This window comes from Anas platyrhynchos, chromosome 1, assembly GCF_047663525.1.
Source record: "Anas platyrhynchos isolate ZD024472 breed Pekin duck chromosome 1, IASCAAS_PekinDuck_T2T, whole genome shotgun sequence".
Taxonomy (NCBI): Eukaryota; Metazoa; Chordata; class Aves; order Anseriformes; family Anatidae; genus Anas; species Anas platyrhynchos.
Window position 1 is genome coordinate 205,871,911 of NC_092587.1, and position 26,070 is coordinate 205,897,980.

The 26,070-nt window shown below is 50.9% G+C and overlaps 4 protein-coding genes across 6 annotated transcripts; 3 read left to right on the forward strand and 1 right to left on the reverse strand.

Annotated features, from left to right (window-relative positions):
- Positions 1-146: 146 nt before the first annotated feature.
- MRPL48 (mitochondrial ribosomal protein L48) lies at positions 147-7,611 on the forward strand. Its single transcript, XM_027462193.3, has 8 exons — positions 147-366; positions 1,203-1,255; positions 1,614-1,651; positions 2,589-2,674; positions 3,410-3,582; positions 5,081-5,183; positions 5,997-6,086; positions 7,360-7,611. The coding sequence occupies exons 1-8, from the start codon at positions 346-348 to the stop codon at positions 7,432-7,434; spliced, it is 639 nt and encodes a 212-aa protein (XP_027317994.1). The 5' UTR covers positions 147-345; the 3' UTR covers positions 7,435-7,611.
- Positions 7,612-10,077: 2,466 nt separating this feature from the next.
- On the reverse strand, positions 10,078-11,700 carry COA4 (cytochrome c oxidase assembly factor 4 homolog). 2 transcript variants are annotated; one of them, XM_027462339.3, is made up of 2 exons: positions 11,624-11,700; positions 10,078-10,560 (listed from the first exon to the last, which is right to left on the reverse strand). In XM_027462339.3, exon 2 carries the CDS (start codon positions 10,551-10,553, stop codon positions 10,284-10,286), a length of 270 nt encoding a protein of 89 aa, XP_027318140.3. In that variant the 5' UTR covers positions 10,554-10,560; positions 11,624-11,700; the 3' UTR covers positions 10,078-10,283. The 2 variants fall into 2 exon arrangements, with proteins under 2 accessions (XP_027318140.3, XP_027318141.3); XM_027462340.3 differs by having other exon boundaries at positions 10,078-10,563; positions 11,624-11,698.
- A 19-nt stretch (positions 11,701-11,719) lies between these two features.
- Positions 11,720-20,893, forward strand: PAAF1 (proteasomal ATPase associated factor 1). The gene is made up of 12 exons (XM_027462183.3): positions 11,720-11,842; positions 11,927-11,967; positions 12,832-12,935; positions 13,111-13,200; positions 15,343-15,441; positions 15,820-15,970; positions 16,952-17,146; positions 17,488-17,579; positions 18,116-18,231; positions 18,713-18,795; positions 19,175-19,257; positions 20,417-20,893. Exons 1-12 carry the CDS (start codon positions 11,796-11,798, stop codon positions 20,492-20,494), a joined length of 1,179 nt encoding a protein of 392 aa, XP_027317984.2. The 5' UTR covers positions 11,720-11,795; the 3' UTR covers positions 20,495-20,893.
- Positions 20,894-21,674: 781 nt separating this feature from the next.
- On the forward strand, positions 21,675-25,954 carry DNAJB13 (DnaJ heat shock protein family (Hsp40) member B13). Of its 2 annotated transcripts, XM_027462264.3 has the most exons (8): positions 21,675-21,816; positions 23,011-23,114; positions 23,208-23,369; positions 24,202-24,359; positions 24,556-24,669; positions 25,110-25,223; positions 25,411-25,487; positions 25,755-25,954. In XM_027462264.3, exons 1-8 carry the CDS (start codon positions 21,749-21,751, stop codon positions 25,906-25,908), a joined length of 951 nt encoding a protein of 316 aa, XP_027318065.3. In that variant the 5' UTR covers positions 21,675-21,748; the 3' UTR covers positions 25,909-25,954. The 2 variants fall into 2 exon arrangements, with proteins under 2 accessions (XP_027318065.3, XP_071889034.1); XM_072032933.1 differs by lacking the exon at positions 25,411-25,487.
- Positions 25,955-26,070: the final 116 nt, after the last annotated feature.

Here is a 26,070-nt window from a genome sequence, read left to right on the forward strand (position 1 = left end):
CAAAGACAGGGACAAAAACAAAGACGGGACAAAGATAGGGTCAAGGACAGTGTGTCCTCCCTTCCACGCTGCAGGAATTTTCCCTTGTTTGCTCCTGAACTGTACAAATGCCCGTTATGGCGGTCTCTGCCCTCCCCCGTCAGCACAAGCAGACATTTCCCCCACACAGCCCCGCTGCCGCCATCCCTCCTCCATCCTCCCTCCTCCCTCCCTCTAAGGCTCTCCCACCGCCGGGGTTTCGCCCTAAAACGCCCCAAAAAAGAGAAAGGAAGGGCGGCGGAACGCGGGGCTGGGGCTGAAGGGTGCGGGGGGAGCGCTTTGGGCGGCGGACGCGGCCCCGCAGGGATGAGCGCGGCGGGGGCCAAGGTAATGGGGCGGGGGGGGTTAGGTTGGAAATTTGGGGAAATGAGGAGAAATTTGGAGACGTTTCTGCTCTGAAAGAGGCGTCATGCGTTGGGGCGGGTTGCCCAGGGAGGTGGGGGAGTCCCCGTCCCTGGGGGTGTTCAAGGAGAGGTTGGACGTGGTGCTTGGGGACAGGGCTTGGTGGGGACATTGAAGCTCTTTTTCCAACCCTAATGACTCTGGGATCCTGTGACAGGCCCTGATTCTGTTACTGGTGGTGTGTCTAGAGGTGTAGGGCCCCCCCACCCCTCCCTGGAAGCCCAGGGACCACCCCAGTGCCACAGGGTGCAGCACAGCCCCTGCCCCATCGCAGCCATCAGGGACCCTACAGATCTCCCCACCCCATATCTCAGTGGTGGCAAGGTGAGGGTGTTGGCCCGATTCAGCCCACCAGGGTTGTGGTGACAGCAAAGCCACTCTCCTTGTTTCATTCCACCATGGATGAGCTGCGTTGTCGCCGGTCCACGTGGAGCTGGAACGAGTCCAGGAGGTGGTGGTGTGGCTGTTGTAGGATCTGTGGGATCTGTTGTGGGATCTGTAATCGCAGGGAGGACGATCTCCTACCCTAATTCCTTCAAAGGAAGGCGAGGGGGTGCAGGAGAAACTCATTGTAGTCATCGTCACCCTCCTCTTCCCTCATCACTTTGCTCTGTGTGGTGGTGGTGGTGGTTTGGGGAGCAATAGCTGTGGGTGGGCTGGGAGGTTTGTTGGTAGATTTAGAGGGTTTGGGGAGTTGTTTTGAGGGGTATTTTCTGGGATGTGCTGCTGAAAATTCACGTTTTGCTTTGTGACTGGTGCAGGTGCTCTGCTGGAAGAAGGGAATGCTACTCAAGCAGGTGTTTGCTCTTAGCAGGTGAGTGCCTTGAAATCAAATTATTACATAAAACACAGAATAATGGATTAAGAACACTTAATCACTGCTACAGACTGGGTCAGAAGACATACGTGATTTTAAAAAATACTTCTAGATATGGAAAGTGTTCTAATTGTGGAGGGAGGACTTTGAGCTGGTATCTGGGAGCTGCAAGACCTCTAGGATGAGAAGAGGAAAGAGTCTGATCGCAGAATCTGGTCCATGGCTGATGGGTCTGAGGATGTGAGCCTTTATTGAGGAGATCGGCCAGACCTGTAGTATTTCCATAGCTGTGTGAGATTGGAGTTTTAACAATTATCTTGTTTCCTACAGATAATAATTATCTTGTTTCCTACAGAGCAGCAACACCCCGAGAAAGCCGTCTGTGTGCTGCAGGTAAGGCTTCTCATTAATCCCATGCAAGACAAATTTTATCTACACAAATACTTCACATTTGAGCCTTCACATCTCCTTTTGATATTTTTTTTTCAGTCACATTTTGGCTGGTTAAATAACCCGAGCGCGTGCTGTTGCGCTTCCACCTTTACCTTTTTTTCCCTAACCTCTTGTCCTGTTTCCCTGTTCTTGGCTGAGCAGATGCTCCTGTTCAGGGTGGCATCAGCCAGCCCCTGTTGCTGTTATACCCACAGGAGGTTCCACTTTAACATTTGTTGAGCTGGTGGAGTCCTCTGTTTAAATTTGAAGTAGAATTTGATTTTGACGTGGAGGCAAAGTGTAACCAAGTGGCTTAGATCCGTGGTGCTCAGTTTCTCTTTGCTGTTCTGAGCTTCGTTTATTAAAATGAAAGCTGTTGAGGGTTTCATTTTCCTCTGGAGAAGGAAGTATAAATAAAAGCTGATGCCATTTTGATTTGGCTTCCTAGCATATGAATATTTGAACAGGCTGGATTTAAAATTAAGCGGGCTCAGATCCATCACAACAACATCACTGCTGTCATGTAAGAGGAGGCAGATGTAAGGTTTCATTAGGATCCTCACCATCCACTGGTGCTGACAAGCCTGTACTCTTTTTTTTTTGTTTTGTTTGCTTGAGAACTTGCCTGGGAAATGAGTCACTTTTAATCCCTACCTCCCTTACTGGTTGCTCACCGTAACCAGCTGTGAATTGTCCCCATGATGGGATACTCAGGCTGCTTGCGTGGGGTAGAGGCCACTGAAGCCTTGGTCTGCTTTTTGCCTTCCCTCAAAGAACTAAGGACAAATTCTTGTCCCCAGAAAGGATTCTGGGGTCGTGCAGCACCCGTGGCTGTTTGTTGAAAGAAGGGATGTGTGCTGTTGAAGAGAAAACGTGTTTGCTCTGCTTTGATTTTAAGGTGGTGCCCTCGTGAGCTGCCACAGACAGTACAGATCCCGACCTACACACGGCATTGGGAAGTATAAACATCTGCTCCCAAAGGAGGTAGGCGTGAAAACCCCCTTCCTGTCCTTGCTTTCACTGACCCATCTCTTTACAGGCTGATTAAAATGTTGATATTATTAAATCTGTGGCTGGTGAACCATATTAAAAAGGAGGCAGGTAACAGTTTACTGCTGCAGCTCTCAGTGGAAAGTGTTAAAACCCATGAAGTTCAGCACTGCAGAAATAATTTCTCTTGTCCGCTACACTCCTGTTTAAATTAACGAGTAGCTGGGGAGGGAGGAATGTCTTCCCGATGACTAATTTGACAAACCAACTCCAAACTATCGCTGAACGTTGTGAGCAACTCTTATTTGCATTTAAACTTTTTACATTGCCTGAAAATTTGGAAGGAAGACAATTTTTGCAAAATGAGGTAACGATAACTCATCCCGGGAGCTGCCTCGGAGGCAGGAGCTGAACTAAAAGCAGTTTGTTTTCTCATCTTCGGCTTCTCCTGGAAGGAATCAATCATGGTAGGCACGTATTTTCTCTGTGACTTCTGTGGTTCTGCCATCCAAGAGCTGAACTGCTCCACTTGAGAACATCTGCTGAGATCGTGTCAGCCCAGTTTTATAGCTAGGGAACGCGAGCACAGATGGGCTGCGATGTGTTCAGCAAACCTCTGTCAGATGAGAGCAGTGCAGTCTCCTGCGATTGGCAAGGGTTAATGCGTTTTATTTCCAGCTGCGTTCAGAAAAAAAAAAAAAAAAAACATAATTTTTTTCCTTGATACAGGTTCCAAAGAGGAAAAAGGACAAAGTACAGATGAAAGAGATAAACGTTGGGACCGAACACGAGTACGGAGATGTCAATATCCAGATGACTTCCTATGATATGTGTCTCGTGGAGCATTTTGCTCAGTACGTGCATAAACTCTGCAACCAGTTCTCCGTCAGAGTGAGCGAAAGGTATAAAGAACGTGGCTCTGGGCTTCTGTCATCCCTCGCCATCACGTTGCTGTGTGAGGCTTGTAGATGGTGGTACCTTGCAGTAAAGGGCGGGAGATAATCTTTGTGATCGATTCCCACCTACAAATCCACATTTGATGTCATCTGCCTGGTGTTCTCCGTTAGCTCTCTCGTTTGTCTGTGGAGTTTTTTATTTATGGAAGGCTGAAACAGAATTATTCGGGCACTGAGTGAACAAATCTCAAGGAAATGTAGCTTCATTCCTTTGAGAAAAAAGCTTAAGCACGTGGGTGCAGGCATAAATATTGCTGACTTCTGCTGCTGTTTGTTTTTTTTTTAATTTATAGCGTTTTATCCAGGCATTGTGCAACAAGCAGGTGGTACTAAAACCAGCATGAGCTTGGGAAATCCAGGGTGAAGTTTTTGGGAGAGCTACCTGCACCGCTAGCTCGGTAGCGGGTGGTTTAATAAAGGATACTACAGTTGCACAGCAGATCCCTGAAGCAGATCTACACCTGATAGCAGCTCTGATGGTCTGAGTGAGTTCTGAGAGCATTACAGAGCTCCTTGGCCTCTGCAGTGCCTCTGTAGTCACTGAGAAACACTGTGTTGCTGTAAGGAGGTAAAAATACGAGTGGTGGTTATTTGAAACGTCCATCTTTAAGTGCACCTCTGAGTATAAGCAGTGATTCCAGCTTTGTGCTGGTTAAACCTATCAAAAAATGGTTTTTCTTTCTGTTCATCCACTCTGCTGAACTGTCAGACGTGGATCTGAGATGCTGTATCCGCAGATCGCTTGTTTGGAGTCTCTCTGTGACATCTTTAGCACTAAAAGCTGTGACACATCAGCAACTCCTGGATATCTATCAAGAAGGATACGCAGAAATTCTAATTCTGTCAGCGGTGATGTGCTTGAAAGGGAAAATCAGGGAAATCCCCCAGCCTGAGGCTACTGAAAGCGCTTCCAACGTGAAGTGTCTTCGCCTTGCGTCGTGCCTGGGCCCTCTGAGGTTGGCCTTGATGTGAGAAGTTCAGTGTGGGCAGAAATAAATGATTTGTGCTTTAAAAGCCTCATAACTGGCGAGGCAAAATGGGGGAGAAGGAAATGTTCTGGGTGAAAAATTGAAGCAGGTGGAGGTCGTGAGGTTGTGCTCAGAGTAGCGTGGGAGATGAGGAGCAGGTGTGGTGGCTCAGCCAGAATTTTTGCTTTAAAGCTCCCCTCTTCAACTATAAAGAAATTAAAAGTTCTCTTCCTGGGCTGATGTTTGTAGCTGAAAGAGGTTTCTCCTGGCTGTAGCGCTGCAAGCTTCTCCCTTATCTCCTTCCAGTAAAACCCCCGGCTTCTGCCAGTGCTTGATTTGCAAGATGCATCGTTTGCATAATTAATTCCTCATGAAAAGTTAATCTCCTTCCACGTTCTCTGCTGCTGGAAGTTGCTTCATTCCTGTGAAGTTGTGCCCCTCTCCCTGTCCTAAGCCCTGACCTGTGCTTCCTGCAGCTACGCCATGCCCACCAAAACCAACGAAGTGCTGTTCCTGGAAGAGCGAGGTTCCAAAATGCAGCTGGACGCCGTCCTTACCACCCACCAGAGGGTTATCCAGGTACGAGCTGGGCTTGGCTGCGCTCCGTGTACAGCACCTCCTCTCCCAGGCTCTCAAAATCCACTGACAGCAGGAGCTAAGTCCCAAATTTGTGTAATTTGTGCATAAAGTGAAGCACAAAGAAATCTAAATTAAATTTCTTGCTAAAGGTTGCTCAGAAAGTAGAAGAGAGTGAAGTGGTTCCTGGATTGTCTACATTAGCCTATTTTATTACCTATTTTATGCAGAGTGCTTGATAGAAGGGGTAGAAAAGTCATTTTTAAGGAGGAACAATTGGGCAAACTTGATGAAATGTAAAAATATTACTAGCATCAGTTTAAATTTGTACAATTAATTGAGATAAATGTTTCTGTGCCTCTTTCCTACTGCATAGTGTGTTCCTTGCTCTGCTGAATTACATTCCAAACCTTGAGGCAGACTTTTTCCTCTAGGGAGTCAGTGTGAGCTAATGCTGGAGCTTGCAGGTTTGTCGTGGCAGCTTTTTATTAGTCTCACCTGAAGTAAAGAAGATTTCTGTGCGCGGTTAAGACTCTTTGCATCTATGCAACGTGGAAAAGGGGCTAGAAATGTGCTTCTACTGAGAGAACGAATAGCACAGTAGAGCCTGAAGTGGTGAAAGCTGTCACACAGGTAGAGGAGAGGCACTGGAGGCACAACATTCACAGAGGAGAAACAAAACAAGAGGCTGCTTATGTGATGAAGTGCGTGACAGCCCTAGGTGCACGCTGAGTGGACTCTTCCCGTGCTGTTAGTAGACCAAATCCGTTCTGTGTTTGGAGTTCTGTCCCTGCAGTGTTTTATTTCTTCTTCCAGGTCAGCGGGTTGAGCTCCACGTTTGCTCCCATACTTCTGGAAATCATTCAGAGCAACCAGCCTGAAGGGGTCCACCTGTTAGTGAAAGAGGTGGGTTTCATTTGCTGACATCTGCACGTTTACAAAGCGGGTGTGACGCTTGCTTTGAAAAGCACAGGACCTGTTCTGAGGCCGCCAGCTCTGCTCTAGACTTACAGATACCCAGGATCTCCCAGAACCAGGCCCTCACTTGATTTATCAAAAACTGTTCCCTCTAACACCTGCTGAGGGTTTTATTTCCCTTTTAGCCTCTACAATTAGTGCTGCAGAAGGCGCCTTCCTAGCCAGTCCCACAGATTTGTAGGGGATGGCAAGTTCCCAGTTATTTTCCTTCGTTCAGGCAGGTTCCCTGTAAGTCAGAACCCACAGCCACTCATCTGGGAATGATCAGGAATCGCGTGGAGCAGTCAGCAGCAAAGCTGAGATGGGAAAGCCAAACACTGTGCCCCGTTTTGATGGATTCTACAAGGGGTTCTGCTTCTTTTCTGCAGAAGGGGAGTTTTTTTTTTATTCAGGGAGCAGATTTTGCAGCAGGAAAGGGAAAGCAGCACGCTAAATTCAAACGTGAAAACAGTTTCCTTCACTGGCCTTTGTAGGATGTTTAATTATTTCCATATCTGCAAAGTGGAATGTAGGAGGAGGTCTCTCGAGTCCAGTAATCTGCTTTGCTTTGGTCACGGTCCCATCCCTGCCTTAGGACTGCTTCTTTTTTTATTTTTGCTTTTTTTAATTTTGGCTGATGGCTTTGTCTCTGGAGGGAGCGCCGTGACATTGTGCCATTTGCAAAGTCACTGCGGTCTGAGGCAGGAAGCCCTTGGGAAAGACCCAAGCTGGCTCCGGGAGACTGGCAACGAAGAGATTTGAGCTTTGGGATGCTCTTCTAAAATTCAGGAGAAAGAGGAAGGTCTGGACGTCTTCAGCTGACTTCTTGAGCACAATGCCAACGCTCGCTCTTCCAAAATTTTTCTCTTGAAGAAAGCGTATTTTGGTTTGGTAGCTGCGCTTAACACAAGGCCAACAGCTTGCCCCAGTTTTCTCTTTACTGTGTGGTCTTTACACCCCAAAATTTGGTGTGGTAAATGCTCTAAACCCCAGCTGGTCGCTCCCTCAGCACTGCAGCAGGTCGCTGGGTGAGGAGGAGCCGACACGGCTGAACTGCAGAGCGGCCGTACGGTGACGATGTGTGGCCTGCTGCTTGCCTCATCTTTGTCTTTCCTTTTACTCTTTGTTGATTCCCTTTAGGAGAGCGTTTATCTTCCATTTGACTTAAAAAAAAGCACTCGAGGTGATCTTGACTTGCTTGTTTTTTCACCTCCCTCCGCAGCATACCGAAGCTGACTTCAAGAGCCGATTGAAGGCCCGACCCGAACTCGAGGAGCTGCTAGCGCAGATGAGCTGAGAGGAGGAAGAACACTCCGTCCATTTCAGAGCCACCCTGGGAACATAATTTTTCTTCTCTTCAGCTGCTCGAGCCCCCAGAAGGTGGCTTTACGAGCGCCATGTTGATAAATTTGTGACTTAAAAGAAATTTCCACTGTTGTAAAACATCCCGTCTTAATAAAGAGAAATAAATGTGTTTGTAACTGTTTTTTATTCTTTTTGGGGGAAGAGGGTCCGCAGTGAAATGTCATTTTACTTTCCTCAATTCTGCTTTTTCTGCATGTTTTGCTTTTGTTTTGTGAGCGTTTCTGCAGGTTGCACCCTGGAGAAATCGCTAGGTCATTACGCTCACCTGCGCTGCCTGCTGAGGCAAATCTCTGCCCAAATTTAGAATCGAGGGCTTAAACTTCAAGACTCAGAGATCCAGAATTGGAGAACTGGTTGTTTTTTTATCAATCTGGGAAAGGTGGCAGCCAGCAGGGATTTTGCTATGTCCTCCCAGCCCCAACAGCCTCCTGCAGGGCTCTCTCATCGCTGCAAGCAAATTCTCCCAGATGCTACTGATGCGGAAGGGCCCATCCTGCTCTGTTCTGCAGCTGAAGGCTGGAACATTGTGTTATTCTCGGACAGCTGCTTAAATCAGAGCTTTGCCAACATGAATGGAGCCTCAGAGCCCTGGGAGGGTCGGCGGCGATCATCCCTGAGCAGCTGAACAATCGCTGCTTAAGAGCACAAAGCCTCGGAGGGCAGAGGCAGGAAGGTTGGAGCTGTCTGCAAAATCCCTCCTCCGTTTCTGCTTTGCCTTTCACGGCCGTAAAGGACGCGTTTCCCCTTGGATCTCTGAAGTCAGTCTCCTTTTTTACCACAGCCCTTTGGAAGGGGAGAAATCAGCCTGCCTTGGAAGGACCAAATGCAAAGCGGGTTGGGGAATTTCCCAGGATGGTGCCTCTTATCCATGCTTGGGCAGGGGGGGCAAGTAAAATCTGAATTGGATCCCTTCTCGTGTTTATTTTGTGCAAGGGAACCTTCTCGTGTATTCAGGGAGTCGTGCTGCTGTTGTGAGGCAGAATTAGGCCGAGTTCACCTCAGAAACAGACCCATAAGCTCAGCCCCGTTGTTACAATGAGCACGCTTAGGAAAATCAGGCCGTTTTTCCTTTTTTTTGGTGCTGAGGATTTCAGCCCTGCAGCAGCCGCAAAGCCGGGGAATTGATTCCCAGCTGGTTGCAGAGCCACAGCCCGACGGCTCTGCGCCCCCACAGGAATACTGATCAGCCCTGCCACGCCGCTGCAATCCGCCAAGATGCGGGACCGAGGTTTGTCCCGAATTTGGCCGCGTTTTGCCATCCTATAAAACCCAGAGCCCGCAAACAGGTCCCAGCAGCCAGGTTTTTGCTCCTTTCTTTGCATTTCTAATTCCGAAAGCCAGTGGTGAAGGCTTTTTTTTTTTAGTTAGGCTGAGATGAGATCTGATTGTGCCGTCTTTCGGGTATGTTACAAGTAAGTCTGAGCCCTGATTCAATGGATACTAAGAGGAAGTTAGGAAAATATAGGATTTTTTGGATGTGTTTCACTGGGAAATGAACCATTTCCCTACAGAAATCTCCAGCAGCAGATGCAGGCAGTGCCCTCCTGCCTCCAGCTGACCGGCCTCACTAAGGTTTCCTGACCGGGACTGAAAAACTTCCCCCAGTTTTGGGAGTTTTGGGGTTTGGACTGCTGAAATGCAGCCACGCTGCAGCCCCCTCCTTAGGAAGCTCCCCCGGGGCCAAAGTTTGGGGCACACTCCCCTTTCAACATAATAGGGGAAGATTTGAGTCGATTTTTACAGCTTTTGGGCCTTGAGGTGGTGCTCTGTGGGGCTGAGGCATCCCACCTCATGCTCCTGTGCTATGAGGAGTGAGGGAAGGCTCACGGCCCTACAAGAGCCCCCCAACCCCTTCCCTCTTGGGGCTTCCCAAAAAGTAGCATCCCCCAAATCCCGGTCCCACAGGACACGAGTTTATTGCCACCAGGAACAGCTTCAGGAAGGCGCAGAGGAGGGAAATCCACAGCAGGACAGCGCCAAACTCCCACATGGCCTGGTGTGAGCCCGCCATTTTGGGATGCCTCATCGCCAGCGACCCCAAAGCGAATGCTGTGAGAAAATCTTTGAGTAAAAGTCCTGTGAGGAGCAGCTGAGGGACCTGGGGGGGGTTTGGGCTGGAGAAGAGGAGGCTCAGGGCAGAGCTTATTGCTCTCTGCAACTGCCTGAAAGGAAGGGGTGGGGAGCTGGGGGGCGGCCTCTGCTCACAGGGAACCAGGGCCAGGAGCAGAGGGAACGGCCTCGAGTTGTGCCAGGGGAGGCTCAGGTTGGCAATGAGGAGCCATTTCTGCTCAGCAAGAGCGCTCAGGCCTTGGGACGGGTTGCCCAGGGAGGTGGGGGAGTCCCCGTCCCTGGGGGTGTTCAAGGAGAGGTTGGACGTGGTGCTTGGGGACAGGGCTTGGGGGGGACATTGGTGGTGGTGGGTTTTTGGACCTGATGGTCTTGGAGGGCTTCTCCAACCCCAATAATTCAGGGATTTTATAAACCTGCATCACACCCCCAGTTTCAGCCCTGCATCACCACAGCGCCACGACCTCTTCCACACCCGAGCTGTGTAGAACAACGCGAGCCGGGAGGATGAACCACATCAAAATTTAATTTCCTGGCCCCAAATTAAACATGGATTTCACCACGCCAGCAACCCACTGAACAAAAACAGGTAGAACATAGCAAAAAATAGAAAAATCAGATATATATGATTTAGCACAGCCCCCATCTTTGGGGCGCCTCATCCAGAGGTAGTGCTGGGACCCCAAGGGGGGATTTTAGCCCCTGGGGGGGGTCTCAGTGCCCCGGGGGTGAGCGTTGGGGCTGCTCGGGGTCTTGGGGGCGCGGGCGCTGCTGCCGGGCCATACAGTCCCGAAAGGCCTGGACGTGGGGCTGGCAGCGCCGCCAGTCGCGGTGCTCGGCCATGCACTCCTGCAGCGCCCAGTGCTGCGCCGTGCAGCCCGTCCGCGCGATCATCGCGTCCACGGGGTCCTCGCCTTCCTCCTCCTCCTCTTCTTCCTCCTTTTTGGACCTGCGGCGGTTCCAGGAGTGGCCGGGCTTCGCCATCGCCCCGCTGCTGGAGGTGGTTTGGGGGTGAATTGGGTGGGGGGACATTGGGGTGCTGCCTCCCCTGAATTTTGGGGGTGCTCACCCAGCACCCTGCCACCCCCCACCTATGGGTGCTCAGCACCCCCCAGGGCACCCAGCACCTCCCTGTGCACTACCTAGGGTACCCAGCACCCCCCAGGGCACCCATGGGTGCTAAGTACTCCCCCAGGGCACTCAGCACCCCCCAGGGTACCCAGCACCCCCCATACACCCAAGGGTGCCCAGCACCCCCCATGCAACACCCCAGAGCACCCAGAACCCTCTGTACCCCCATGGGTGCCCAGCACCCCCCAGGGCACCCAGCACCCTCCCCATACACCCATGGGTGCCCAGCAGCCCCCATACACCCCCAAAAGGCACCCAGCACCCATAATGCACCCATGGGTGCCCAGCACCCCCCAAGCACCCAGCACCCTCCCCATACACCCATGGGTGCCCAGTACTCCCCAGGGCACCCAGCACCCCACATACACCCCCAAAGGGCACCCAGCACCCAGCACCCATAATGCACCCATGGGTGCTCAAAACCCCCCAGGCTACCCAGCGCCCCCCCCCCCATGCACCCATGGGTGCCCAGCACCTCCCAAGCACCCAGGAGCCCCCATGCACCCCCTCAGGGCACCCAGCACCCCTAATGCACCCAGGGGTGCCCAGCAGCCCCCAGGGCACCCAGCACCCTCCCCATACACCCATGGGTGCCCAGCACCCCCCCAGGGCACCCAGCACCCATAACGCACCCATGGGTGCCCAGCACCCCCCATGCACCCAGCACCCTCCCCATACACCCATGGGTGCCCAACATCCCCCAGGTCACCCAGCACCCCCCATACACCCCATCAGGGCACCCAGAATCCCCCAAGCACCCATGGGTGCCCAGCACCCCCCCCCAGGGCACCCAGCACCCCCCATACACCCCCAAAGGGCACCTAGCACCCCCAGGACACCCATACACTCTCCATGGGTGCTCAGCACCCCCTTATTCCCCCCCGAGCTCCTTCCCCCCAAGCACCCATGGGTGCCCCCCGCACCCGAGCAGCGCGGCGCGGCCCCTTTAAGCCCCGCTTCCGGGTTCCCGCGCCGTGGGCGGGGCTCCGCCGGCGAGGGGAGGAGGGGAGCGGTGGCCGCGCGCGCTGATTGGACGGCGCAGCCCCGCTTCCGCCGCGCGGGGGCTGACGGGAAGGAGGAGGGCGCCTCGCCAAGATGGCGGCCGCGCTGCGCATCCAGAGCGACTGGAGCCGGGCCCTGAGGTGGGAGCCGGGCCCGGACCCTTCCCCCCCCTCTCAAACCGGCCCCTGTCTCACCCCCGATGCTTTTTTTTTTTTTTTCCACAGGAGGGATGAGGGCGAGGCCTGGCTGAGCTGCAGGAGCCCGGGTGAGCGCTGAGGGGGGATTGGAGGGGGTTGGGGGGGGCTCTGAGGGGCTGTGAGGGGGTGAGGGGGCGGCTGGGGGGGGGCTTAAGGGGCTCTGGGGGGGCCCTTAAGGGGTTTGGGGGGGTCTTTAAGGGGCTTTGGGGGGTCTTTAAGGGGCGTGGGGGGTCTTTAAAGGCTGAGGGAGTCTTTAAGGGGCTTGGGGGGGCCCTTAAGGGGCGTGGGGGTGGCCTTAAGGGCTTTTGGGGGGTCCTTGAAGGCTTGGGGGGTGTCTTTGAGGTCTTGTGGGGGTCCCTAGGGGCTAGGGGGGGCCCTTAAGGGCTGGGGAGGGGGTCCTTAGGTGTGTGGGGTCGTCTTTAGGGCTTTTGGGGGGGGTTCTTGTGGACTGGGGGATGCTTAGGGGCTGGGGGAGTGTGGTTCTTAAGGGCTTAGGGGGGGGCTTTTAGGTTGGAGAGGATCTGGAGGAGGTTTTTTGGGGCTGGGGGTGTTTAAAGGCTTGGGGGGGGTCTTGTAGGCGAGGGGGGGAGCACTGGGGGTGTCCTTAAAGGTTGGGGGGGGGAGGAGGGACCCATAAAGCTTGAGGGGGGGGCTGGAGAGGGGGTATTAAAGGCTTGGGGGGCACTCGGGGTGTACTTAAAGGCTTGGGGGGGGGTCCTGAAAGATTGGGGAGGTGGAGGAGGGATCTTAAAGGTTGGGGGTGGGCTGGAGGAGAGCCTTAAAGGCTTGGGGGGGCTTTAGGGGATGTCCTGAAAGGCTTGAGGGGGGGTCCTGAAAGGCTTGGGGGGGGCTTTGTAGGTTGGGATGGGGCTGGGGGAGTCCTTGTGGGCTGGGGGGGGTCAGGGTGAAGCTGAAATCCCCTCTCCCTGCAGGGAAGCCGACGCTGTACGGCAGCCTGACCCGCCGCGGGCTCAGCACCGAGGGCGTCCCCGACATCGCCGCCTCCGAGGGCTTCGTGGTCGGCGAAATCACCAAGGTGCCGAGGCTGGGGGGGCGCTGCGTGAAGTGGCCGTGGTCTTAGGGCAGCCAGAATCCCTCTCCTGAGGGATCCTGAGCTGTTCGGGGTCTCCCAACTCCGATTTGGAGCCCCTCTGTTCAGAACCATCCCAGCGGCACTAACACGCTTCTGTTTTTCCCCTTTCCTCCTCCAGAAAAGCATCCTCGTTTCCTGCCCTCACGAAAACGTCTCCACGAAGTTCCTGGCGCCCTTCACCACCTTCTCCAGAATCCACCAGAAAAGCGTAAGCTCACGGCGCCTCCCAGCCTTCAGCCGCACGATCAGGGTTAAACTTCCCCCAAAAAAAGCCCAAGATCCTTTTGATTCTTGCCTGGATTTCCAAAACTAACCATTTTTTTTCATGACTAATCACGATGTGCACGGTTCTAGGGTACTGCAGGCTTCAAAAATGAAACTTGTAAGACACCAAACCTTCAGGTGGGACCGATAACGAGGGCTGGCTTCGGTCTGTGACTAAAAATCTTCCTTTTTAAACAAACTCTGAGTGATTTCAAGCCCTGAGAATCCCAATTTTCCTCTGTTTCCTAGAATATTGGTATTTTTTTCCATATTAAGGTGTTGAGGCGAGCTCTGAGTTATATTTTAGAGGGTTCCTGTAAGGGGATGTAGTAGAGGAGTAATTACAGAGAAATCTGAGGGCGGCAGCTGAAGAACTAGAGAAACCCAAGAGGTGCAGGGCTGAGTTTTTTGACAGTGCCCTTAAAATTTGGACTGCTTCCTCTGGGAGCAGCGGGGCTTAGGGCTGAGGAGACAGCAGCGAGCTGCGGGATCCAGAACTGGGGCAGGTTTCTCATTTATGGGATCCAGAACAGGTTGCTGGGGCTGGTTTCTTATTTTTTTAACTGTTTTTTTTTTGGCCAAAAACTCGGACTGCCCATCACCACGGGCACCAGATGTGATTTTTGCAGCACTTGCAGGGTTTTTTTAAGCGTTTTCCTGCATTTCTTCACATTTCAATAACCACGGGACTAATCTGGGGGTACACCAAGTGCAGCTCCTCGCTCAGAGTGCTGCAAAATGGCCAATTCAGACCAAAAAAAATTAATTTTTTTCACTCGGAGGCATAGCTGGGCCCTGCTGGGAAGCGCTCTGAGTTTGCTGAGTGCTTAACCCGAGGTGGAAAAAAAACTAAAAAATATAAAGAAAAATAAATCCTATTTACCTGCTGCCTCCTGTTCTCAGCACTCCTGCTTGATTCCTTAGCCCTCCTGAAAGCTTGTGGACACACCAAAAGTCCACGAGGGTTTTTTTTCCTCCTTAAACCTCCTTCCCGGGCTGGTTTTTGCTCAAGAGGGAGCAAATTGCAACAGGTTAGTTAAAGAAAATGTTAACAATCTGTGAGTAAACGTGTTTAATGGCTCTTGTAATGGCTGAGCCATTACCTCGTGCTTCTAACTCCTGTTTTAATCCCCAAACCCCTCTTTTTTTTTTAATGGAGGTTGGGTATTGAGCTGGGCCCTGCTTAAATTGGCCGTGGTGTGAGCAGTTGCTGTCCCACAGAGCAGTTTGGGCTGATTCGTGATTATTTAGGGGAACTTGTGCCTGAAAAAGTCGGGCACGCACCTCCTAAAAAGGCTTCCCTGAGAGCATCTTCCTTAAATCTGGGGCCTCGAGCTGTCACCTCTCAGCAAAACCCCCCCCAAAGTGCATCAGGAATCACCGGGGAGCGTCTGAAGGTGATAAAACACGGATCCAGCACCTTTCAAATCCTGCAAAACTTGGCAGCTGTCCCTCTACGGGGCTGGGATGGTTTGTACAGGATGCTGCAAAAACTTCCCGAGCTTATTTCGTGGCTGCCTGCAGGATTCTGTAGGAAAAATCCCAATTCCTGCTTCACCTGGGGGAAACCTACAACACAGCTGCTCTTTCTGCAGGCTCCTGACTCAGCATTTCTTTCCCCTCGCTGCTTTGTGGATCTCTGCAGAGAGACAGGCAGGGAATAACAATTTCTTTGTCAGATTGGTGGCGATTACAAGAAATCTGGGGGGTTTTGGGCCAGGTTTCAGTCCCGCTGGCTGCAGGTCAGCCTGGAGATCAGTCGGGGAGGGTTTCTTTTTGTGCTGTCTCTCTCCTGTGGAGGAAGCCTGATGCTCAGGATCCGCTTGGGTTTTGATTTCCTTAAGAAAAGCTTAGATAAAATCTCAGAAGCTTAGATAAAATCTCAGAAAATAGGTTGAGAATTTGAGGGGAGAGAGCCTGTGAGTCCTGGCTGAAGGATGTTTGATGTTAGGAGACCGTTATCAGGCTGAAAATGTTCAGCTAGGGGTAAGGAAACTTCCAGGTGATGTAAAAAAACGTTTTTGAGCAGAAATACTTGCGTACAGAATCCTCCCGAGCTGCTATTTGTTGTTTTGTCCTCCTGCAGGTGACCTGCCTGGATATTTCCAGCGGCGGAGGGCTCGGCGTGTCCACCAGCACGGACGGGACCATGAAAATCTGGCAGGCTGCGAACGGAGAAATCAGAGTAAGAGCTGGCTGTGGTGTTTTAAACCCTGCCCGTGCTGTTACTAAAATCACTCAGCCGTGGATTTGGGCAGGCTGTTCGCCCCCTGTGCTCTGGGGCCAGCAAGAATTTGGTTTTTGCTTGAAAAGCTCACGGAAATGTGACATTTTGGGGGTTTTATGGGGTGTCTGCTGGCAAACACGCCTCCTCCAGAAAGAATTGAAGCCCAGCAGGCAGAGGGGGAGAGTCCCGGGGTGAAAATGAGGAAGGGTGGTCGGGATTTACAGCCGGGGTGCTGACGGTAGCTGCCAGCTCCTCACCTTGATTTTGCGAGCTCAGGAACTGCTTGACGCGAGGGTGACGACGAAGGAACTAGCACGGAGCTCTTTGTTTTTCCAGAGACTTTTGGAAGGCCATGTGTATGATGTGAATTGTTGCAGGTTTTTCCCGTCGGGCCTCGTGGTTCTCAGCGGGGGAATGGACGCCCAGCTAAAGATCTGGTCGGTGGAAGACGCCAGCTGCGCCGTAACCTTCCAGGGTCACAAAGGAGGTAGGGAGTGCTCGGCCTTCCCAAGGCTTCGTCTGCTGCCTGTGCTGATTATCTCACACCTGAGGGCTTTGACCACCAGCCTGCTGCACTCTGTGCCGTGCAAAAGTCCCGAGGAGCTTTCTAAAACCCCCAGGCTGTGAATAAAAAGATCCCTGGTCTCCCTGAGCTGCGTTTCCGTCCAGGATTAAGGCACAGAGGGGGAGGATGCAGCCCTAACCTGCATTTGGTGGCCTCTGCTGCACTGGGACTGCCTCCTCCTCGCTCCGAGCTCATCATATTTCCACCCAGAGCCTCTTCCTTTTTTCCCCCAAAAGCACCCAGCAGCTTGTTAGGGGCATGCAGACCTCCGGCGGGCACAGTTGTGCTGTGCCTAAGTGATTATTCCTTAAGAAGGGCTGGAATAAACTAAATCAGAGTAAATTCCTCACCTTCCCTGCGTTTTTGCATAAAGGATGCTGTTCCCTGTGCTCAGGGGGCGGTGAAGGGCTCCAAGGGATGGAAAATGAGCTAGCAGAAAGGCTCCTGAGAGCAAATTCCTGGACGGAGCCTTTCTTTGACATAATCTCTGAAAGGATTTGGTTTCCAGGACCCTTCCTTCGGAAGCAGCCTGGGTTTATCCTAACACTTCAGCTGTTTAATCCCGTTTACAAACTTGAACGCTTCATCAGCAAGTCTCGACGAGCTGGGGGTGCAGCATCGGATGCCCAAACCCTCCCAAAATTCCCTCCTTCCTGACCAAATCTCACTGCTCTGCTTGTGAGAGGATGGTTCTGGAGGTAAAAACCCAGCAGCTGTGGCTCCGTGCCCCACGTTTCACCCCCCACGATTTGTCTGCGTGCAGCCTCCGTGCCCTGATCTGCTGCTGGCACCCTGGGAACGGCGCCTTGGGGCTCGTAGTCGAGTGCCTTGAGAATTGAGCTGTTCCTGGAGATGTTCTTGCCCTCTGTGCTGTCTCTGAACGTGGATTCTGCTCTGCTGCAGGTATTTTGGACACTGCCATTGTGGACCGAGGAAGAAACGTCCTCTCCTGCTCCAGAGACGGCACGGCCCGGCTCTGGGACTGTGGCAAATCCGCCTGCCTGGGTGTCCTGGCTGACTGCGGCTCCCCTGTCAACGGCATCGCCGTGGGCACTGCTGACAACTCGGTGAACCTGGGCGCTCCCGAAAAAACTCCCAGTGAGGAGCTTTCTCTGAAATTCATCTCTATTCTTCTTCTTTTTTTCCTTCCCTGCTGTCGCAGGTACAATTCTGAGAGCACGGCATACTGCCGCGTGCCCTCGTGAGGGTTGTGAGGGTGGCATGCCCTGGTTCTGGGGAGGAATTGAGCTTTATCAAGCAATTTGAGTGATTAAAGCTGAGGGTTTTTTGACTACAGGCCCACCTCGCTGCATCCTGGAGCCTGTTTTAGCTTGAATGTTGCTGCGGGTTCATCAGGGGTGATCACAACCATCAGGCTTTGGTGCCATCGAGTCTCCCTGCTGGGATGTTGCTGGAGCTCATTGTTGTCCTCTTGCCAGGTGAACGCGAGATCGGGACAGAAGGGAAAATCCTGCTGCTGGCTCGAGAAGACAAGAAGCTTCAGGGAGTGGGACTGCAGAGCAGGCAGCCGGTAAGGAGCCCGAGATCTGGTCGCGCTCTTCAAAATATCCCATTTTCAGGAGGAGATGGTCTGCACAGAGCTGTGGTACGCGCATGGTGCTGCTTCCGACTGCTGCGAGTGCTCTGAGACACAAAACTGCTCTTATAAATCCATCCCCAAGTCCCTGGCCCCTTGTTTTGAGGAATAAGAATTACTCACATGCTCCTTCAGCAAGGGCAAGGCAGCTGGCAGGCCGCGGGGGCTGATACCAGGGCCGATAACAGGACAGAAACTCTTGTAGCAGACTTCATTCCTCGTGGGGTTTGTGGGGAGTGAAAATTGGGTGGAGCAGATCCTGCTGAGCGTCCTCCGTGAGCCTGTGGCACAGCTCTGTGAGGAAAGGAATGGTCTCTGCTAACCTGGTCCTGCTGCTCCACGTGCCAGTTTGTGCCGTGACTCAGAAACAGCCGTGCTGACCTCCTAAATAACTCAGTTCCTGTTCCTGTGCATCCTTTGGCTGCTTTGTCCCCGTTTGTGAGGCTCTGACCCTTGTCCTCCCTTCGCAGGTGTTCCTCTTTGTCGGCTCCGACGCCTTCAACTGCTGCACGTTCCTCTCGAGTACTTATTTCCTGGCGGGGACTCAGGATGGGAACATCTACCAGCTGGATGTGAGAAACACAAAGTGAGTGCCCGCCTGGGGCTGCGGGTATTTCAGTGGCAAATTTCTGTTTTCCTCTGGGAAGGAGAACCAGGCCACGGGTGCTGGGAGATGGTGACTCTTCTGAAGGGTGGATGCAGCCCAAAAAAATGGCACCGAGAGCATCTGAGCTCCTTGCAGATGGTTTTTTCTCTCGGCGAGCACTGAGGGTGATGCTTTTGCTGGTGTGGGTGATCTTGTGGGATGTCCTGAATTGGAAAAGACCCACGAGGATCACTGAGTCCAACTCCTGGACCCCAAAATTAAACCATATTTCTGAGTGTTGTCCAACTGTGCTGTGTCTTCTGCATCTAGACAACGGGCTGCTAATTTCTGATCGAGTCCCCGTGTCTTCTGCTCATGATCTTTTAATTCCTAGCTCACGTTCTTGGCTCAGTGCTGACACGCTGGAATGGATTCTTGACTACAAACCGTAATTTTTCTTTGTTTCTGCTTCTCTTTTTAGTGCTCCAATCCAGGTCATTCAGAGATCAGGAGCGCCAGTGCTTTCTCTGCTTCCATACCGGGATGGATTCATTGCCAGCCAAGGTAACCGGGGTGCTGTGTCGTTGCAGTGCAGATCGTGTAATGAAACGGAGCAGTGCTGAGCTCTTGCGGTGTTGCCCTCATATTTGAGCACTGGCTGGGTGTCAGCTGCTAGAAGGACAGTTTTCATGGCACAAAGGGGTTGCAGTAGGAATTATGTGCTTGCTTTTTGATTTTTTTTTCCTTGGGTTCCTCCAAAATGGGGTCTCCAAGGTGCTTCTCACCCATCAGAGCCTTTTCCCATCTCAGTGAAGCCCTCACAGCACATCTCCCTTTTCTCGGGCATTTCTGCTGAGCCTGTCGTGATGATTGTAGAAAGAATGTGGCTTATTTCAGTAATCCATGAAAACTTCCTTGCTTGGTATCTCCTCTGCTTCACCAGGTGACGGAACCTGCTTTATCATCCAGCAAGACCTCGATTATGTCATCGACCTCACGGAAGCTGACTGTGACCCTGTGTACAAGGTAAGGAGCAGGGCACATTAACGAAGGTAAAAGGTGCTGGGGAAGGAGATGCCAGCTAGCAGGCAGCTGCATTTATTTGATATTTATTTGATCCTCTGATTGATCTCAGGAGTTAGCAGCCCACACGGTGTATTCCTCCACGCAGTTGACTTTTCAGCTTATTTTTTTTCCCAGCTGAATAATCTGAATATTTTGCATAAGCAAATCCCGTCAGCATTTCTCTGTGCTACGTGGTAGCATTATCTCTGCTGTGCAGGAGCAAAACTGAAGCAGCAGCAAACTTCGTTGTTGGAGTAGATCTTAAAGAGCCATGGTTCTGTAGGGAAGCTGGAATTGATCTGTGCTTGGAAGATTATCAGGGTAAAAGCAACAGTTGGTGGCACAGTGCTGCCTGTCTTCACCTTGGCAGTGTGAGCCTGGAAAGTACTTGTGAAATTCTGTGTCCAGAAGCCCTGCTGAGCTTGCACAGATCAGGGAGAGTAATTTTGGGGTTCCTTGGGCTCCGAACCTTGTGTTACTGATGGAAGTTAGCTCCTAGTTTTATGCTGCACAGTCCTCTGACCTACTAAACACAAGGTTAACGTGCAGCATCACTCTGAGGCTGAATTGACCTGCAGAATCTGACTCTATATGAGCAAAACCCATTTTCCCCTTCAGATCTAACAGAAGACCCGTTAATGTGAGCACTTTCCTGCTCATCTCTGAGATGAGTGAAGTCTTGAAGTGTCCTTTCAAACCTGCTAATGCTGTTTCAGGAGGTGGTCACCTGCTGTTCCTTCTGGTTTTTAAAAAAAAGTCCAAAAGGAAATCTGATTTCTGTTAACAAGTACCAGAGCTGGTTGTCAGGACTGCCTGTAAATCTGGTATTTGGGCTGTCTGGAAATCCGAAGGAAAGAAAAACTTCTTCCTGTATGTGTGAATGTCCTTCAGTGAGTTGTTAGGTACCGAGGGGAGATGGAAACGCTTCCTGCCAGATGGTGGTGACTGCTGATTGATGGAAGAGATCTGTTCTGAGAGAGAAAGCTTAAGGTGGCACACGTCTTCTGTAGACATCCAGGCTCTTCTTGGAGAAGCTGCAGGGTGTTGGCCATCTCTTCTTTTATGTTTCACTGTCACGTGAAGGATCCTGTGCTTAAATACTGTTTTTTTTTCCTTTCAGGTGGCTTCTTGGGAGAAGCAGATTTATACGTGCTGCAGAGATGGGGTAGTGAGGAGATACCAGCTTTCTGACCTCTAGGTGTTGTGAGCACGGACTAGCAGAGCTGTGTTGGAATAGCTGTTCCGAGCTTATGTTCCTGTACAGTGCGTGTGAGATGTGTAAATAGAAGTGTCTGAGGCTGTTAATTGGGAGTTTTTTGGTGGGAGGGGGATCCCTGTTAGAAGATAACTCAATTTTTTCATTGGTAAGTGGCTCTGAGGTGTTAGGTTCTTGGCATTGCAGCATTTTTTTTTTAAACTATTGTTAAAAACTGCAGTTTCTGAGGGGGGGATTAAACTGGGATTGGGCGCGATGGCCGTGACTGTGCTGTGGTATGGACTGAAATAAAGCAGCTGCTTTGGTAACATGGGGAACAATGTTTTCATGAGAATTTTAAAAATAAAAAATAATAATGATAAATAAAAGCTCTGGCTGAGATGTTGTCTGTAGGTGTGTGCCTCATGCCAATAAGCACACAGTCAGAATCCACATGAAGGTCTTTTAATTAAGTAATTAAATATATAATTCTGCAGAGTCAGGTGTTTGGTGATCTTTTGCAAAGCAAGCACACCTCTGACTTCAATCACTGTTATTTAGACACAGCAAACTTGTGAAAACGATGTCTTAGGCTACCTTTGATCAGGTATTCCAGCTAAACCATCTCTACTGAGTTTACACATTACAGAGGACTGGGGGGAGGGGGAATGACACCAAATCCCACATTTACATTTTGATGGGTGTAATTTATAAAATGTTACTGACCCTTAATGAGAAAAAGGTTGCTATAGGGCAGTCTGGAGCTTGTTTTTCTCCTTATTTTTTAACTTAAATCCCTGATCTTCCTTGCTTCTGCTAGCTTAAGGCTACCTCTCTCTGTTGGCTACCTGTCTGCTTCCTTATTTTCTCAGCTAAAAAGACTACATAAGCTCCAGACCTCTGTATTTTCGTCAAGGTTTCCTTGTTTTTTCAGTTTTGGGGCTAAATACGTGAGTTTCTATCTATTAACACAGAGCCATGATTAAATCTCACAATGAACCCCGTAAAGCTTGGGGCTCACTGACATAACCACAGTCAGTTCCTTAATACATAGAAACCATATGCAGAATATATTTTGCACGTGTTGAGCAGGGACAGCTGGATTTTTATTCTGGGACTGCTGAAAATACAGTTTTTTTTAATAATTTTTCCATCCTAAACCCGTTATAAGGGGGACAAAATGGCGGCGGCGCCACAGCGCGGGGGAACTACAAGTCCCGGCATGCCCCGCGCCGCGCCCTTAGCAACGGGGCCGCCATGGGGCAGGATTACTACGCCGTGCTGGGCCTGGGCCGCGAAGCCACCACCGCCGACATCCAGCGGGCGTGAGGGGGACTTGGGGGGGTCGGGGGGATTGGGGGGCGAGGCTGCGGGGTTTGGGGGGGCTGTAGTCGGCCGGGGCTGGGAGGTGGGGGGGGGTTTGGGGGGTGTGTGGGGTGTGGGATGGGCGCTCTTCATCATCTTCCTCATCGTTGTCGTTTTCCTCATCGTCATCTTCCTCATCATTGTTATTTTCCTCATTATCATCTTCCTCATCACTGTCATCTCCCTCCTCGTCTTCCTCCTCCTCATCTTCTTCACCATCATCTCTTTCCTCATCATCATCTTCCTCCCCACCATCATCTTTCTCATCTTCCTCCTCATCATCCTCCTCATCCTCCTCCGGGATGGGCGCTCTTCATCATCATCTTCCTCCTCATCATCTTCCTCATCACCCTCATCTTCCTTCTCCTCATCTTCTTCACCATCATCTCCTTCCTCACCATCATCTTCCTCTCCACCATTGTCTTCCTCATCTTCCTCCTCTTCCTCCTCCTCCTCGTCATCTTCCTCATCCTCCTCATCCTCCTCCGGGATGGGCTCTCTTCATCATCATCTTCCTCATCATTGTCATCTTCCTCATCACTCTCGTCTTCCTCCTCCTCATCTCCTTCACCATCATCTCCTTCCTCACCATCATCTTCCTCCCCACCATTGTCTTCCTCCTCCTCCTCCTCCTCATCTTCTTCCTCCTCATCTTCCTCATCATCTTCTTCACCCTCGTCTTCCTCATCACCATCATGTTCCTCCTCCTCACCTTCTTCCTCCCCATCTTCCTCATCATCATCTTCTTCCCCACTCTCTCCCTCCTCCTCCTCCTCACCATCTTCCTCCTCCTCATCTTCCTCCTCCTCAACCTCCTCATATTCACATTCCTCATCATCTCCCTCCTCACCATCATCTTCCTCCTCCTCCTCCTCCTCACCTTCTTCCTCACCATCTTCCTCATCATCTTCCATCTTCCTCCCACCATCATCTTCCTCCTCCTCCTCATCGTCCTCATCATCTTCCATCTTCCTCCCCACTGTCTTCCTCCTCCTCCTCCTCACCATCATCCTCCTCCTCATCACCCTCCTCATCACCTTCGTCCTCCTTCTCCTCCTCCTCATCTTCATATTCCTCATCATCTCCCTCCTCACCACCATCTTCCTCCTCCTCACCATCATCTTCTTCACCCTCCTCCTCCTCCCTCCCCGCAGTTACCGCCTGCAGGCGCTGCGTTCCCACCCGCTGAAGTGCCGCGAGCCGGGGGCTCAGGAGCGGTTCCGCCAGCTGGCCGAAGCCTACGACGTGCTCGGAGACCGTGAGTGCTGGGGGGGGCTGGAGCCCAAATCCACACCAAAAAATCCAAAATAAATAAAATTACAAAACGCTGACATCTCTCCTCGTCCCCTAGCCGTGAAGAGAGGCGTCTACGACAGGTTTGGAGAAGAAGGACTCAAAGGCGGCGTCCCCCTCGAGGGCGGTGATGATGACACCTGGACGGGCGGCTACGTGTTCCACAACAACCCCGACAAGGTCTTCAGGGACTTCTTCGGCGGGGACAACCCCTTTTCGGGTACGTGGGGGCTGTGGGGCTCCCCACGGGGTCCTGAGGCCACCGCCAGCCCCAAAATCTTGAGGTTTTTGGGGACGTTTCCCTCCCCAGCTGCTCGCACACGCTGCACGTGCCTTGGGATTGCTGCCAGAGGGGCTCTGCTTCTGCCCCTCCATCCTCTTCCTCCCTCGGTGCTTCCTCTTTTTTATTTTTATTATTTTTATTATTTTTATTATTTTTATTTGTATTTTATGTTTATTTTTGTTTATTTTTATTATTTTTATTATTTTTATTTTGTTTATTTTTATGTTTATTTTTATTTTCATTTTCATTTTATGTTTAATTTTATGTTTATTTTTTATATTTTTATTTTTATAATTTTATTTATATTTTTATTTTTTTATTTTATGTTTATTATTTATATATTTATATTTATATTTTTTATTTTCATTATTTTTTTTATTTTGTTCTTTTTATTTTTATGCTTATTTTTATGCTTATTATTTATATTTTATATTTATATTTTTATATTTATATTTATATTTTATATTTTTATTTTCATATTTATATTTTTTATTTTTATATTTTTATATTTTTATATTTTTATATTTTTATGTTATGTTTTTATTTTCATATTTGTATTTTTATTTTTTATATTTATATTTTTTATTATGTTTTTTCTTTTTCTTTTTATTTTTATGCTTTATTTTATGCTTATTTATATTTTATATTTATATATTTATATTTATATTTTTATATTTTAATTTTCATTTTTATATTTTTATTTTATATTTTTCTATTTTTATATTTTAATTTTTATTTATTTTCCCCTCCTCTCCACCCCAACCCGCAGAATTCTTCTCCGAGGATGGCTCCGAGGTGGTCGTGCCCTACGGGGGGCTGCGAGGACGCGGCGTGCTGAAGCAGGACCCCCCGATCGTGCGGGATCTCCACCTCTCCCTCGAGGATCTCTTCCACGGCTGCACCAAGAAGATCAAGATCTCCCGCAGGGTAAGGGCTCGTGATGAGCGGGTTGGGAACTTCCCCTCGCAGAACCCAAAATTTTGGGGCTGGGCCTGCGCCACGAGACCTAAAAAACCAGGAATCGAGCCCAAAAGATGATGGAAACCCAACGGGAAGGGCTGAATTTATAGAGGGGCTTCTGCTGCTTCGCCAAACTCTTCCTCACCCTCATCTGCCCCCAAAGGTGATGAACGAGGACGGCCAAACGAGCACCATCAGGGACAAAATCCTCACCATCGACGTGCGGCCAGGCTGGAGGCAAGGCACCAGGATCACCTTCGAGAAGGAAGGGGACCAGGTAACGGCCGTGCGGGGGAGCGACAGATCCCCCCGCGCAGAGAAGTGCTGCTGTGCTCAGGAACACAGCAAAAAAATGATAAAAAAGAGCCCTTTCTGGCCATTTTTTCTTTCTGTCAATTTTTTCTTTGTGTCTGACTTTTCCTTCGGATAAAACTAACCCAAAGTGGCAGCGTTCCGTCTGTCCTCACCTTTGCAAAACTTGATTTTTAAAAATATTAATATATTTTTAATATATTTTTTTAATATTAAAGATTTTAATTTTTTTTAGCCTTTTGGCTCGGCAGGAGACTTTGCTAAAGACATTTTTTTTCCCCCTAAATGACGAAAATCCCTTTCTTTTCTCCCCAGCCAGCAGGGAGCAAGCAGTCACGTCGCCTTCCCCTATCTACCTAAACCTTTTCCATCTCCGTTTCCCCTTTTTTTCCCCTTTGCTTTCAGGGTCCCAACGTCATCCCAGCTGACATCACCTTCGTTGTCCGGGAGAAACCTCACCTGAGGTTCAAAAGGGCCGACGACAACCTCAGCTACGTGGCCACCATCCCCCTGGGAAAGGTGAGGAGCTGCCACCTCCTCCTGGTCCCAAAAACCTCCAGGAACGGGCTCAGAGCAGCTGCTGGCTGCTGGGAGGCTGCAGAGGCCACTTGGTGGGGGTATTTTTATCATTTTTTATTTCAAAGGGTATTTTTTTATCCCTTTGGGGTTGAAAAATGCAGCTCCGGGGCCCTGCTGTGTCTCGCAGGCGCTGGTGGGCTGCACGGTGGAGGTGAGGACGCTGGACGGGCGGCTGCTCAACGTCCCCATCAACGACATCGTGCAGTGAGTCCGTGCTCCTGCACCCCGCGGGGGGCTCCTCGCCTCTTTTTGGGGGGCTTCTGAGGCACAGAGGGGGCTTGAAAGGGAAAAAAAACAAGCGAGGAGGGGGCGGGTGTCATTGCCTTCAGGGACAGAGCTGAAAAGGGGAAAATAAACCACGGGGGGAGCAAATCTGCTCCTCAGCAACTCGCTCAGAAGCAGCGGGGGCTCTGGAAGGGCAGATTTGGGGAGCAGGAGCTCCTCAGCCCCCCCCCCTCCTTTGTTCTGCAGCCCCAAATATTGTAAGGTGGTGCCCGGCGAGGGGATGCCGCTGCCCCAAGAGCCCCGGCGAAGGGGCGACCTCCTCATCTCCTTCAACATCTGCTTCCCCAGGGAGCTCACGCCCGAGAAGAAAATGCTCCTGAAGAGCGCGCTGCTCTCCTAGGCCAATAAAGCTCTGCTGCCAGCACCCAAACCGGTGCGAAAATGAAGGATTTCTGCCCCAAAACCCGGGCTCCAGGTGGTTTTGTGGGGACGGGGCGCTGCTGTGGGGTGAGGGGGGAGGTTTGGGGGAGCAGGAGTGCCGGGCTCCTCGTTATTCCTTAGG

Excerpts from the sequence above, each read along its gene's own strand:
- DNAJB13 (XM_027462264.3), top strand. The coding sequence starts at position 21,749 with ATGGGGCAGGATTACTACGCCGTGCTGGGCCTGGGCCGCGAAGCCACC. Across the intron at positions 21,817-23,010 it reads ACCGCCGACATCCAGCGGGC|TTACCGCCTGCAGGCGCTGC; the intron begins GTGAGGGGGACT and ends CCCTCCCCGCAG. Across the intron at positions 23,370-24,201 it reads CGGGGACAACCCCTTTTCGG|AATTCTTCTCCGAGGATGGC; the intron begins GTACGTGGGGGC and ends CCCAACCCGCAG.
- MRPL48 (XM_027462193.3), top strand. The coding sequence starts at position 346 with ATGAGCGCGGCGGGGGCCAAG. Across the intron at positions 367-1,202 it reads TGAGCGCGGCGGGGGCCAAG|GTGCTCTGCTGGAAGAAGGG; the intron begins GTAATGGGGCGG and ends TGACTGGTGCAG. Across the intron at positions 3,583-5,080 it reads TCCGTCAGAGTGAGCGAAAG|CTACGCCATGCCCACCAAAA; the intron begins GTATAAAGAACG and ends TGCTTCCTGCAG.
- COA4 (XM_027462339.3), bottom strand. The coding sequence starts at position 10,553 with ATGGCGAAGCCCGGCCACTCCTGGAACCGCCGCAGGTCCAAAAAGGAG.
- PAAF1 (XM_027462183.3), top strand. The coding sequence starts at position 11,796 with ATGGCGGCCGCGCTGCGCATCCAGAGCGACTGGAGCCGGGCCCTGAG. Across the intron at positions 15,442-15,819 it reads CTGCGAACGGAGAAATCAGA|AGACTTTTGGAAGGCCATGT; the intron begins GTAAGAGCTGGC and ends TTGTTTTTCCAG. Across the intron at positions 19,258-20,416 it reads ACTGTGACCCTGTGTACAAG|GTGGCTTCTTGGGAGAAGCA; the intron begins GTAAGGAGCAGG and ends TTTTCCTTTCAG.